Source organism: Artibeus jamaicensis, unplaced genomic scaffold, assembly GCF_021234435.1.
Source record: "Artibeus jamaicensis isolate MK-2021 breed Jamaican fruit bat unplaced genomic scaffold, CSHL_Jam_final scaffold_537, whole genome shotgun sequence".
Lineage (NCBI taxonomy): Eukaryota > Metazoa > Chordata > Mammalia > Chiroptera > Phyllostomidae > Artibeus > Artibeus jamaicensis.
In genome coordinates this window covers 20687914-20701675 of record NW_026522047.1, presented here as the reverse complement: position 1 = coordinate 20701675, position 13762 = coordinate 20687914, and the positions used below count along the sequence as shown (strand labels likewise).

The window sequence follows — 13762 nt, the reverse complement described above, 5'->3', positions numbered from 1 at the left end:
CAGTTTGTTTATTTTGTGTACGTTAATTTTGGTGGAGCGAGCCTGCGGTTCCAGCGTGTGTGACTGTGTGTGTGCACGCGCGCGGGGGGGGGGGGGTGTGCTCGGTGGCTGGTAACCCCTCCCCGAGGAGGCGCAGCCGAACCCACAGGGTCCCGGCTCCAAGTCCGCGGGGCGGGGAAGGGAAGGAGGAAGGGGGAAGAGAGTGGGAGAGCGAAAGCCGGGAGAAGGAGGCCGGTACGCTTGGAGGAGGAGGAGGAGGCGGAGGCGGGGAAACCGGCTCGGCCTGCGCCAGGCCGCTCCCCCACCAGCTGCAGGTGGAGCCCGCAGAGGTAGCCGATTCCGCCCGCCGCCGGCGCCGCCGCTGCAGCTTCTTCCCCGGGGCCGCCCTCCAGGCCCCGAGGGTGCTGGCGTGGGGGTACCCGGTGCTGATCCGCCGTCCCGCTGCTGCGCCTCCGCGCCTCGCCCATGGCTGAGGGCCGGCGGTGGGACGAGGAGGAGGAAGAGCTGCGGGAGCTCGGGGGCTCGCGCCGCGCTCGGGGCCGTGCGCTCCCGGGCCACTCGGCCGCAGGTGAGGGGCTAGGGGAGCGTGAGGGGGGAAGCGGGACCGAGGGCCGGGCGCCCCGGGGCCGCAGGTCCTGCCCTGGAAGGCAGCGGCTTCCTCACCCGCCCCGAAGGAACCAGCACCTTTCGGAGACTGGCTCATCCATCCCCGTCCTCACTTTTGGGCGGAGCCGGAGGAAATCCACAGTGGTGGATTTCCCTGCTAGGGCCGAGGGGCCAAAGTACGAATTTTCCGTGCGCTCACTGAATCCAGGAGCTGCTGCCTCGGTCCTTGTGGCCCAGGTGATTACTTATCTCTGGCTGAGTCAGAGACCCGGGGAAGACGACACCCCTCCGCAGAGGTTTGTCTGGGCTGTGGCTGCCAAGTAGACCCACGTGCTAATAGTCTAGTCTGGTTTCGGTGTCTCCCAAGTTTGGACCCGTGACTTTGTTCCCTGCCCCCCACACCGCTGGAGCTCACCAGTTTTCTACAGGAGTTGTTCTAGAGTTAATTTGTGAGCCCCCCCCAGTCCAGAATGTAACATTCCAAAGGCAATTCATTTGGACTGAGAGTCAATTATGGGCCTAAAATCACTTTTATGTGTTTTGGGAGTCACTAAGGCGGCAAAGATCAATAGTTTGGCGCATAAGTGTAACAGCGAATACATACAGATTCCCTTTCTCTCTTCCCAGCAGCTTTTCAAACATAATAGGAATTCTTTGGCCTTTGGTTCCAACTGGATAGCCTTATACGATAGACAGAAGAACCTGGGGAATTGACTACAAAAGGGAGATGGAGAAATGAGAGAGAGATGAGGATTCGTTATAGCCTCTTTAGAAAGTGAAATATAGTGAATATTCTATCAAGTGATGGACAAGCTTTTCCATGTGTCTCCTTTAACCTAAGAGAAAGTTGGAGAATGAAGAGGAGTTAATGGGTCTGTGGGGAACAAGTGGAAGGAAGAAAATAGTAAGAAAGGATAGAATTTGAGTGTAGTATGAAGAAATGGTCAACTCGATGCCATTGGTAGAATCGCAGAACCTTAAAAATAATTCCGTATGCCCATCACTAGGACTTCTCATCAGAATAACACATCGGACACCATCTGTTTTGAACATGATAGTTTTGTTCAGTACAAATCCAGACCTCATGGTATAGTATGAAACGAGGGAATATTTTTTTTGCAAGAATACAAAGAAAGAAAACTTTACAAAGATGTATCTCCATTCACTTACTGATTTAAACAGTGTAGGCTATCGCGGAGTCCTAGTACTTTAAGCAAAAAGCTTTACTTTCTGTATGGAGGACTGCGCTGTGAAGAGCTCTCCGTACTGGCGGTCAGACTAGACATGATCCAGGTGTATGTTTCTCATTTAGGTGCAGTACATGTATTCCAAGGCTAGTGGAGTGCTTGCTTCAGCAGTAGGAATACTGAGGCTGGTGGAAGTGGTGTTTTCACTGGTTCCTTAATTCCCCAAGGCAGGCAGAGAGGATTTTTCCTCTCAGATAGTTATTTTGCTGAGATGTGACATGGTGTATTTCACTCAGAAATTGATGTTTGCAGTTTCTAACCATTTAACATATCCCGTCTCCATGAACGGGCGAGAGGCAGAGATGTTAAAGAGTGGGTAGATGGTTAAACTTGCCATCACTGGTCTTCTTTCTTTTGGGATTCATTATTTAAGTTTACATGTCTTTGAAAGCTCTACTCCTCCGTCCCCTCATTAGTTACTGTGTTTTTCAGACACCGTCGCATTCCTTACCAAGCTTGGGCATTTGTTCCTTCTGTCTGTAACCATGTTGTTCTTTCTCCAAGTGAAAGCATGAACTGACCCCGAGGCCTCATCTTTCTTCTGCTTCGTGTTTCTTTCCAGTCTCTCTCACCTTTCCTGTTCTCATCACTTCCTCCTTCCCTTGCCACTTTCCAATCTAGAGATTTTCTTTTTCTTTGGTCTCCCTGTAGCTTGACACCATGCATTTGGGGGGGTTTAGGGACTGGGAATCTGAACTCCCCTTCTCCCTGCTAACTTTAGGTGTAGTGGTGGAAGTGGATTAGTTTGTTTTTGCAAGGTACATTCAGAATAGCATACAAAAAGCTGTAAATTATAAAATGCAGGCATACCTCAGAGATATTGCAGGTTCGGTTGCAGACCACCGCAATAAAGTGAGTTATCTTCTCACTGGTGGAGGAGGGTCTTCCCTTGAATGCAGGTGCTGTGAGGCACAATAAAGTGAAGGAAGCTCAGTAGAACAGTAGGCCTGTAAAATTCTTGTAACCGGTGTCCAAAGTCAAGAAAGAATAATGTCAGTAACCCGGAAGCAGACTCTGATCCCTCTCAATTCCACTTTTTTTTTTTTTACTTTTGTGATTATTAAGTCCTTATTCTTCTGTACAGTTTTTCCTGCATGCGTATGCGTAACGTATGCAGGCCTACACAGTATGGTTTCATTTTACCTGTTTTACCAGGTCTGTGAGTAGCATCACCCTGTATGTATTCTTTAATGTCATGCTTTTTTCACCCAATAGTAAGTTGGTAAGATTTATGCATATTGTTACATGCAGCTGTAGATTATTTTCATTGTATAAATATATGTGTCACACTTTTTGTCTGTCATATTTTACTGATCTGTTGGTGTTCTTTACACAAGAATCTCAACTTTTTGGGATTGCGTATATTGCAAATATCTTCCACTCTGGCTTCTTTTTGACATTTTCTTTAAGGTCTCTTTTGATGTGGAAATTCTTAATTTTAATGTAGGCATACTTAAGAATCTTTTTCTTTATAGTGTCCCTCCTCCCCTCACTGTCCCCTTCCCTGAGGTCATGAACATACTCGCCTTTATCTCCTGTGTTGTCTCCTAAAAGTTTTGTAACCTTCTCTGGAGAGAGGTGGTATAGCTTTTATCAGACCCTCACCTGGGTCTGAGAATCTGTAACTGATCTGTGGAACCTGGGACACAGCATTCTAGGTCCTCTCCTCCTTGCCCAGGAGAATGGCAGGCATTAAATAGGGTTTAGTAAATATTAAAAAGACTGTTCTTTTTATATGTTGATGTGTTTATGGGAAACTCTGGAAGAACTGATGTAAGTTCTCTGATATGTTTTGAGTAAATTAATCAATATTGTCAGCATAAGGGCACAGAATAAAATTGGTTGTGTTCACTATGAACCAGGTGCCTGTTACATGTTGAACCCTGTTAAGTAGGTACTATTTCTCCATTTTATACTTGAAAGGATTGAGGCTCAGAAACATGTGAGAAACTTGTCCAAGGTCCATCAGCTAGTAATTGGTGGAATGGGAACTTGAATTCTGGTCTTTCTGACCTGAAAGTTCATGTTTTTCCAAACTATCCTACTGGCTGTTAATAACAGTCAGTTGCTATTAATGCCTTACGTGATTATACTTGCATGTTCCTTGTTATATATTTAGAAATACTTTACATCTGTTTTTCCCCCCTTGCTTGGGAAGGGCTTTCACAGCCTAATTTAACTTGATTATTTAAAAAAATTTTTTACTAATATTATTTATTTATTTATCTTTAGAGGGGAAGGGAAGGAGAGAGGGAGAGAAATACCAATGTATGGTTGCCTCTCGTGCATCCCCTGCCAGGGGCCTGCAACCCAGGCATGTGCCCCAACTGGGAATCAGACCTCGATCCTTTGGTTCTCAGGCCCGCATTCAATCCACTAAGCTACACTAGTTGGGGCTTTAACTTGATTCTTAAAGACCGTGAAAGGAAAGAGGGTAAATTTTATCATTCCCATATTAAAGATAAGTAAATTAAGACTCAGAAATATTGAAGGCTTAATCTAAAATACCACTGTTAGGTATAACTGCACCTCAGTTGCCTCCGTTGTGTGTTTTGAGTCATAAACTACAGTTTCTTTGAGTTGATTCATATAACATATGGCTCAGAGTTTGTGGCTCTAAGAAGTTACTTTTTAGCCCTGGCTGGCATGGCCTAGTGGATTGAGTGCCAGCCTTCAAACCAAAGGGTCACCAGTTTGATTCCCAGTCAGGGCACATGCCTGGGCTGCAGGCCAGGTCCCCAGTAGGGGGTGTGCAGGAGGCAACCACACACTGATGTTTCTCTCCTTCTCTTTCTCCCTTCCCCTCTATAAAAATAAATAAGTAAATAAATATTTTTTAAAAAGTTAGTTTTGGGGAACTGCATTAATTATTCTGGGCCACCATCTTCCTGATTTTATTAGAATTCCAGAGTTGTCTCATTTATTTTGAGAAAGTTATTATAAGTCCCATGAAAACTATAAATATATTTACACATTGTTTAAAAATCGTGTACTCACTGAGTTCTTTTATTCCCATCAATATAATGAATGCAAATGGTGTAGAAAATATGGGGAATACGAGGGACATATGGAATAGTGTTCCTGCTTTTAAGGAACACGTAACGGAATTAGGGAAGGTAGACTAATACATTTTAAAGGAGATAAGCATAAAGCCCTGGCTGGTGTGGCTCAGTGGATTGAGCACCAGCCTGTGAAACAAAAAGTCAAGGGTTTGATTCTCTGTCAGGGCACATGCCTGGGTTTCGAGCCAGGTCCTCATTTAGGGGTGAAAAAGAGGCAACTGATCAAAGTTTCTCTCACACATCAGTGTTTCTCTCCCTCTCTCCCTCCCTTCTCTATGTGAGAATAAATAAATTAAATCTTTAAATAAAATAGAGGAGAAAAGTATATAACGTAGTCCATGGTGACTGTCACCTGGAGTTTAGTATGAAAGAACCAGACTTCCTTGGTTCATTTCTTGGACCATCTCTTACTGTGTGACCTTGGACAAATTACCCAACCTCTCTGTGCATCCATTCTTTATTTATCAATTGAGGATATTAATAAAACCTGTTATGTAGGATTTGAAGGTCCAGCTAGTGTATGTAATACCCTTAGAACATGACTAGGTACATAGTAAATGCCTGTAAAATTATTAGCACTTATTTATGTTGTTAACCTAAAGATAAAAGGCCAAACTTCAGAGGCAATAGTGTAGATCCCTGCAAAATACGGCAGCTATCCGTGAAGTGTGAATTGAGGCAGAAACCCAAATAGTGTTCTTATTATGAAGTAAAGGCAAGGGATGTTATGTGAAAGAGAAGGGGGATAATTACATGAATAGCAGGAAAGGATTTCTATTGGCCTTAAGTCAGAGGTAGAATTTCTGTAGGTGCAAATGAGCTAAGTTATGCTTTAGCTATACGTGGTGCTAATTCTAAAGAATGTCTTTAATTTTTAATCTGATAGCCAGAATGTCAGGTCTCCTGTCAGCGTTGCAACCACTTCTTTGGGACACACTATCGCTTTGGCTCAGTTTGGAGATTCTTCAGCCGAGTTTAAATAGTTCAGAGGTTTGAGGAGTGAGACATGCAAGGTATTTCCTCTGGGACGGCAGCTCTGACGACATCATTTTCACATGCATGTCCAGTGGAGGTGACCTTGACTAAAACTCATTCATACTCGAGTATCAGTAGGTACAAAAGGCTCATATGAACTCTTTTCTAATTTTCGAAATAGAGAGGGAGGTAAAAATAGAAGAATTTGGAAAAGCATTGGACTAGGATAATCATATAATTGTGATTTAATGTTTATTGTGCACTGAGTGCATAATACGTAAATTCTAATTGTTTTACATCTATTTTTCTCAGCCCTCATTCCATGTGATGATATCCTTCATTTCTACAACCTAAAGCCTAGAGGGAGTAAATAGTGTATTTGGGGTCATAGCCAGCAAGTGACACATAGTAGGATTCTGTGGCAGAGACTTCTAGTTGCCTACCCAGTATTCAAGCCCTTCATCTTCCTGAGCCTTTTGTTGTTGACGGTGGCAGTTTGCCCACCTAGAAAAGTCCTTCTGCCAGCCTGCTGAGGGGATGCAAGTCAAAGTTATTGGGTAGGGTTTCTAGGAAAGTTCTTTAAAGAGGACTCAGCTGCACAGAATATCCTTTTGCCTTTATCATCTTCCTTCCCCTCCTACTGGGAACAAGGATGTGTAGTTCACAGCAGCCCCTCTGGGCCATGAGGTTCCCTTGAAGATGGAATCCATGCACTGAGCATGGTGGAGCAGAAAAGTAGGTAGAATCTCAGTTCCCCAGTGTTAGAAGTCATCATCTGAGCTTTGTTTTTCCCTTTTATTTTTACTTATTTTTTAAAAAGTATTTTATTTATTTGTTTTTAGAGAGAGGGGAAGGGAGGGAGAGGGAGAAAAACATCACTGTACGGTTGCCTCTCATGTGGCTGTCACTGGGAACCTGGCCTACAACCCAGGCATGTGCCCTGACTGGGAATTGAATCGGTAACCCTTTAGTTCGCAGCCTGCGCTCAATCCACTGAGCTACACCAGCCAGGGCATCATCTGAAATTTTGACTGCTTGCCTCCTCCTTTATTTGAGAAAAAAAGAAAGAAAAAAACTTCTTGTCTTGTTTAAGCCATAGTTATCTTAGGTCTCTATAACTAGGCCCTGAATGCACTTTCTAACTGATATGAATTCTGACCTGATCACCTTTCTCTCCTCTTACACCAGGCTATAATGCATTTTGGTCACATGAGTTTCCCTTAGGACACCTAGATTCTTGTTGTTACTTTGTATTTTATTGTCATGTCACCTTGGGCAAATCACTTAGAGCTCTCTCTCCCCCGCCTCCCACCTTTATTTGCATCTTTTGAATGGGAATTATTCTTTAACTACTCTATAACTTCATGGGGAACATGGTTGTAAATGTCAAGTTCTCATGCGTGATGTACTAAAAAGGAAGCCTATAGAATCTGAAAACAGTTTTCTGTGTTTGTCATTTTACTTAGTTCTAGGTTTGAATACTTCCCAGGGACTAAATAAATAGAAGCTGTGAAGGGAGGAGATTTTGCCTCTACTCTGATGCGTATGAGATGAACAAGCGCAGTTGCTGACCAGCCCTATAATGCAAGCCAGGGCCGCTGCTTAGGATTCAGAGTTCATTTACTTTCATTATGGCTGCCTTCCCTGTACTGGAGTGTTATTCCCTGAAGCGACATTAATCAAGGAATCGCTTTAGGAGGACAGCTAAAGGCTTTTTCTCTGAGAGGTGGCCAGAAATGGGGCACAGGAGAAAATGTTTGCGTGGCATATGGATAATTAGTTTTTCTGGCATATAATGTTGCCATTTCCAAACAGTCCTTTGAAACGAGGACAGAGGTGTTCACACACCAAAAGGGCAGGCCCCCAAGCATGGGGTCACCCATGTAAATGGTCCCTTCTTGCCTTGTCGACACACCCCTGTGTATTTCCTCACAAGGACTCCCCTTCAACATACACACTACTAGCTTAGTGGAGACAACTGGAGCTCTCTGGGGGTGACGAGGTAGACTGGTGTCACTGAGCTGAGGCAGAACTCGGTGGAGGATGCAGTTAGTAAGTGGGATTCATTGGGAGTGAGTGGTATTGCAAGTTTTAAAATGTGTGGACTTGCATTTGAATGTTCCTATTAATTAGAGGCTTAATAATGTGAAATGCCTAATAGCACAAACATGTCTTTTCTCATGCTGTTCTCTTCCTGTTTCTTTTTCATAGAAAATTTCTTGAGGCATTCAACTTTATAACATGGTTTGGAATTTGTCACACTTCTGTAGCAATGGCACCCCTAAACAGTACTTTTCAACTTTAATATGCCTGCAAATCCACCTGGAGAGCTTGAGAAAACGCAGGTCCTGATTGAGCAGGTTGGGGTGGAGCCTGAGATTCTGCATTTCAGACGAACTCCAGGTGACCCTGCTGCTGCAGACCCCCAGTTACCTCTGCAGGGGTTCTGGATGCTGGCTGGGCAGCAGGATCTACTGGGGAGCCCTGAAGAGGACATGCTTATGGCCCCCCCTCCGATTTCCTGCTTAGTTACTTATGGAGTGGTTGCTGGGGAGCTGGAGTTTTGCAGTTCTGTGTGAGGTGAGAGTCAGCGTAGGCTCCTATTTAAAAATGGGATGTTTAGTGGTTTCAGTGTGATTTCTTGTGATTTGGACTATTCTGTTCTTCCATCATAAGTTGGTCTGACTTTCAGTCAAACAAAATAAACCCGCCATGCATTTTATACATGAATTTTATTCAGTCCTTCTATTAGCTTAAGTGGAAGATAAGGTTCCACAGGAAGAATGACGTAAGTAGCTATCATTGAAATAACTGGAAAGTAAGGTATGTGATAGTTAATATTATCTGATTGCAAGAAATAGGGGCCAGATTCTGGTCATCTGGGCTAGCTGATGCAGGCTTATTATCAGGATGCGCAGGTAAGTTTGCACACACAAGAAGTTGCTTCAAAAGTCACCTGGAAACAAGAGTAGCCCTAGAAAGTGGCAGCAAATAACTACTCCAGAAAACATGCCTTTGTAAATTGGGATGACAGTTAATTCCCTGTGTCAGTAACACCACCGTTTTTGTGACTCAGTTTACCTCTGTGCCCAGGGCTTCTGAAGTTACTGAAGAAAGTGGCCCTCTTTGTTTCTCCAACAGTCAGCCTCCCCAAGGACCAGGCCCTAAGTAGGACGGGCAACCACCATCCTGTACAGAGTGTCCCTTTTGGATAAGGTATTCATGCCAGTTTACCTTAGAGGCCTATGATGGCTTACCTTTTCAGACTCACCCCTGCCTGGTTCCTTTGCCTGGGTGCTCACCTGGCTGGCTGTATTCCAGGACTGAGAATCGCCAGCAGCTGCTTCTGTGAGTGAGATCTTGGGCCTGGAGCTGTTCGAGGTTACTCTCTCTCCCTAGAATGAAGAGAATAAAATTGCTGGATTCCATGCATGAGCCAACAGTCTGGCTTTCAGTAATGAGTTCTGTGAAGTAAGACACTTGTTTTGTTCTTTGTTTGAAGAAGAAAACACTTGTTTGAAGAAGCCCAGCAATCTTCAGACTTTTTTTTGATCTCATGGCACACGCAAACTAATTATGCACTAAAATTTGCAGCAAACCCAAAAATATATTTTTTGCCAGTCTGACCCCCCCCAAATTATAATTTTGATTCATTCACACCAGATGGCTATTGTGTTGGCTTTTGTTATTTTTTTATTTGACAGGTTAAGGGAAAAGAGGTCTGTATCCCTGTCCAATCCCAGGTATTGCATCTTTTAAGAAACCTTGTGGCACACCGGTTGAAAATCACTGTTATAGCCCTATGACTCACAACAGTGCCTGGCACTTCTGTTGAAGACATACCTATCAAGTAGAATAGAATTTTTAAAAAATGATCTAATGTAACCTTTATATTTTTTGTTAGTTTGATTACCTAACCCAAATCCTTCCGTACACAATGATGGAAAGTGAATTCCGCTGCTGCACACGGCTTACCCCTTTGAGAAGAAGCAATATGTTTTGACATGCAAGAACTTGCACATATTCCTCTTCCCTTTTTTTAGAAGCACTTAAGACGTTTACTGCTTGGTGCCACCAGTACCGCTGGCGCCAGGCTTTGAGCTGAGCAAATAGACGTCAGGTCCAGCGCTCAAGTCCTTCCTCACGCTTCCTAGTCGGCAGTGGTGCAGCCTGAGCGCCCCTACCCTTCCCCTGTTGCCCCTGGGCGCCTGCGCACACGCGTCTCGCACACGCTCCTGCAACTGCCGGCGGTTCTGCACGCGAGCGCTTGCTGGCTGGGGCGGCGGTTCACACGTGGCCTTGGTGATTGGGGCGAGAAAAGGAGGCCAATTTTCAGGTGGGGAGAGGGGGACCCTGGGAAGAAAGAAGTTGCTGTTAGTTGTGGCCGCTGCTTGCTCTTAACACCCTAAACCCCACCTGTGTGTGGAACAGTGTGCACAGTGGGTGTTGGAAGATACTTTTTGAGGAAGGATTGACCGGTTAGTGACACAGGATGCAGGGGCAAAGCGAGCGACAAGTCTAAGGTTGCTAAGGATCCTAGACTTGGGAAAAGAAGGTTGACAGTCTTTCCCGGAGAGGGACAATGATACCGGACATTTAGTACTAACCTTTAATTAGAGCACATTTGTTGTGAGTGTTAAATATGATGACAAGTACTTATGTAGCACGTGAACCGCTCAGGACCCCCCTGAGGGTCAGGATTTTGTAGTAGACCTTGTGAAACGTAATTTGGGATGATCACCTCACAGGTCAACAATGAGTGTTTCGTAAAGATGATGAAGAATTAGGTGGTTTAATTGCAGTATTCTTTCATTCTTTGCCTTTTAATTGGAAACTAGATTTCTTAATGCTGTAGTACTTTTTTCAGAAGTACCGACTTCTGGGCCAGCCAGGTGGCCCAGGTGGTTGGACTGTTGCCCGCACATGGAGAGGGTGCGGTTCGTCCCGGTAAGCGCAGACCAGGGTTGCAGGTTCCATCCCCCGTCTGGGCTCGGGGAGGCCACTGGTGGTTTCTCTCTTCACGTGGATTTTCTTCCTCTCTTTCCCCCACGCCCTTCTTCTCTCTGTCTAAAATGCATAGAATTTTTTAAAAGTGGGAAACTATCTCAATGAACATATTCTTTTAATTTAATAAAAGTAGCAACTGTTTAGCATGTCTGAAAAAAATTATCAGCCTTATTTAGTGCTTCATGTATTCCAGGAACTTAAGTAATTCCTCTAACAAAGAACGGATGCTTTTAAGAAACATCCATCAGTTGCTTCCTGTACACACCCTGACCAGGGATGGAACCTGCGATCTGAATCCGTGCCCTGATCCGGAATTGAACCCACACCTTTTGGTGTAGGGGGCCACGGTCCAACCAGTGGAGCCACCCAGCCAAGGCAGAATCTCTTGGTCTCTGCAAATGGGCCCTGTATATCGCCCCAGAGCTTCCCTTAGCCCTCTCTTCCTGCTTGTGCAGGACCTGAAGGTCACCCACACCATCTTCACCCAGATCAGGGCCTTCTCAGGTCTTTTCTGAGCAGTCACCCACCCTGGAATGCACGTGGTCTTCTTGATTCCCAAGATTATGTGGGAGCTTTTCAAAGCCCTTATTCTCCAAAGCTTCCGATTCTCTGGCCTTCCCTCCCAACCTCTTTGGTTAGTCTCTTGTTTGCCCCGACTATTATTATTCATTGCCTGGTGCAGCACCAACTGTTTTTTGCTTGTAAATGTTTTCAACCAACTCCCTCCAGCTAGCCACTGTTTAGCACTTGGAGAGTTCTGAGTTCGGTGAGAAGAGAAAGTCGTCTTTTGTGCCAGCCGTCCAGTGCGCACCACCAGACAGGTCAAAAGAAATTATTACTGTTCTTTGTGAATGAGGTCAGTTCTGCCATCTTTGGTACTGGTACCGGTACCGGTACCAGGAAGGCAGGCTGTTATTTCAAGGCCACTGCTGAGCTGGAGAATGGGGAAATGCCACCAAGCTCCCTACTCAACCAAAACCTGGCTAGTTTTTAAGTGTTTTACTATACTTAAGGGCAGCGAGTAGTTTCTGCAAGCTTATGGTTGGCTTCCAGAGTTCCAAAAAAGTTGATTCTGGCAGTTTTTTAAATTGCTTTTATGGAGAGCAGACTTTTGGAGTTTCTTACGTTGCTGATTTTACTGATCACTCAAGTCTGGATTTCAAAACTGATTAAAGATTGTTGGTCTTTTTATGAGCGAATTGACCTGCTTTCCCAATAAAATATCCAAAGAGAGGAAATGGATATTCTTACTCATTTTTGAAGTGTTCTCGCCTTCTACAGTAGTATTATCAAGTATGTCAGGGGCCTCACTTGTTTGGTTAAGAGTGCATGGGGAGGATTGCTTTTCTCATTTGCAGGCCACAGACAACCTCTGACTTCTCTGTTGCTTTTTAAAACATGATTTGGAAAGGGCTGTCTGGCCAGAGGAACTCCATATTCCTCTTTGTTTTGGGGAGTTGGCTCAGAGAAAGCTTTATTACACTGTTCTGATATAAGTAAGTCATGTGTTAACACTCAGGGGAATGAAATTGAGGAGAGCTGGAGTGTGTCAGTTTATATACTTATGTATTGTTTGCGCGTTCTCCAATGAGTATTACTTTGAAAATTAAAGAAAAATAAATTTAAAGTACCATGAGAAATAATTGCCTGCTGCTGGTCTAGTGTATTTATTGCTCATGTTATGGTATTTTTTAAAAACCTGTTTTGCCTCAAGATAGGTTATTGCAATGATCATAGCAAATGCTGTCCTGTTGATAAAACAAATGATTGATAAAGTGTCCAAGGAAATGATAGTAGGAAGGAGGTATATAATTGTTTCCTATGAAAATCATTTTTCAAACACTGGCTAATTTATCATTTGTTCGCCTGTTCGGTTTTAAGACATCCACTTGTTCTTATGACAACCATAATCTCTTGAAAAGCAAATCTTCATTCATAATCAAATTGTTAAAAGCTGTTTAACGTAATCAAAACTCACCTTAATATGATTCTCTGCCTTATTTTTTCTTTCATCTCTATCCCGTGACCCATCTGAACCTTGTCTAGAGGAGTAGACTCGGGAGCACTTCATGCTAATGCTCAGCCTGTCATTAGCCAGCTGTGTGACCTTAGTTTACTCTGTTTGCATCTCATACTCCTCGCTGACAGTATATAGGATTTAGATCAGGGCTCTGGAAACTACAGACCCGCCGGCCAAATCTGGCTCACTCCCTGTGTTGGTAAACAAAGTTTTATCAGAGCACAGGTGTGCTCCTTATTTGTATATTGTATACGGCTGCTTTTGTGCCACATCTGTGTGGCTCACAAGCCTAAAGTATTTACCAAACAGCCCTGTACAGAAAAAGTTTGCTGACTCCAGAATATCCCGTTCCTGTCAGGTTTAACATTCTTTGTTTTAGTTTTGAGATCCTTGGGACAACATTTTTATTTTTCCCATCAAATTACTGCTTAGCAGATCACCAGGAAATTTGACTCGAAGAGGGGAAACTAATAAACATTGTTAATTGTTAGACACCAGTAGCCCTCACATTTTGTTGTTAGTGCTGTGGTAACAAACAACCCGGAGAGCCCAGTATCTTTTAACAGTTGCATTCAATTGATGGGCCTCGGCTCTGGCTCACTCGTCTGTGTCATTCTGGGATCCTGGCTGAAGGAGCAATACCTCATTGGTGACAGTCATGGACCCCCAGTTTGGGGTGTGGAGAAGAGGAAACTTTATTTAGTACAAAACAGCCGAATTGTGATACAGCACAGGCTGTGAAAACAGCACAGCTATGGGGCAGCCCTGGCGCTGGGCCCCTCTTTGGCTAGACCGTTCCGCTCTGCTCTGCTTTTCTCTTTGCTGGTCTGCTTGGCGCTGCTCTA

General features: G+C 44.3%; 1 protein-coding gene across 2 annotated transcripts in view; it reads left to right on the top strand.

Moving 5' to 3' along the window:
• Positions 1–268: 268 nt before the first annotated feature.
• Positions 269–13762, top strand: part of SH3D19 (SH3 domain containing 19) — a 145153-nt gene continuing 131659 nt past the window's right edge. The window contains exon 1 of one of the 2 annotated variants that reach the window (XM_037141427.2): positions 269–568. In XM_037141427.2, the coding sequence (XP_036997322.2) occupies positions 466–568 (103 nt within the window). In that variant the 5' untranslated portion in view covers positions 269–465. The remainder of the gene's footprint in view (positions 569–13762) is intronic. The other variant, XM_053658209.1, reaches the window with a different exon arrangement.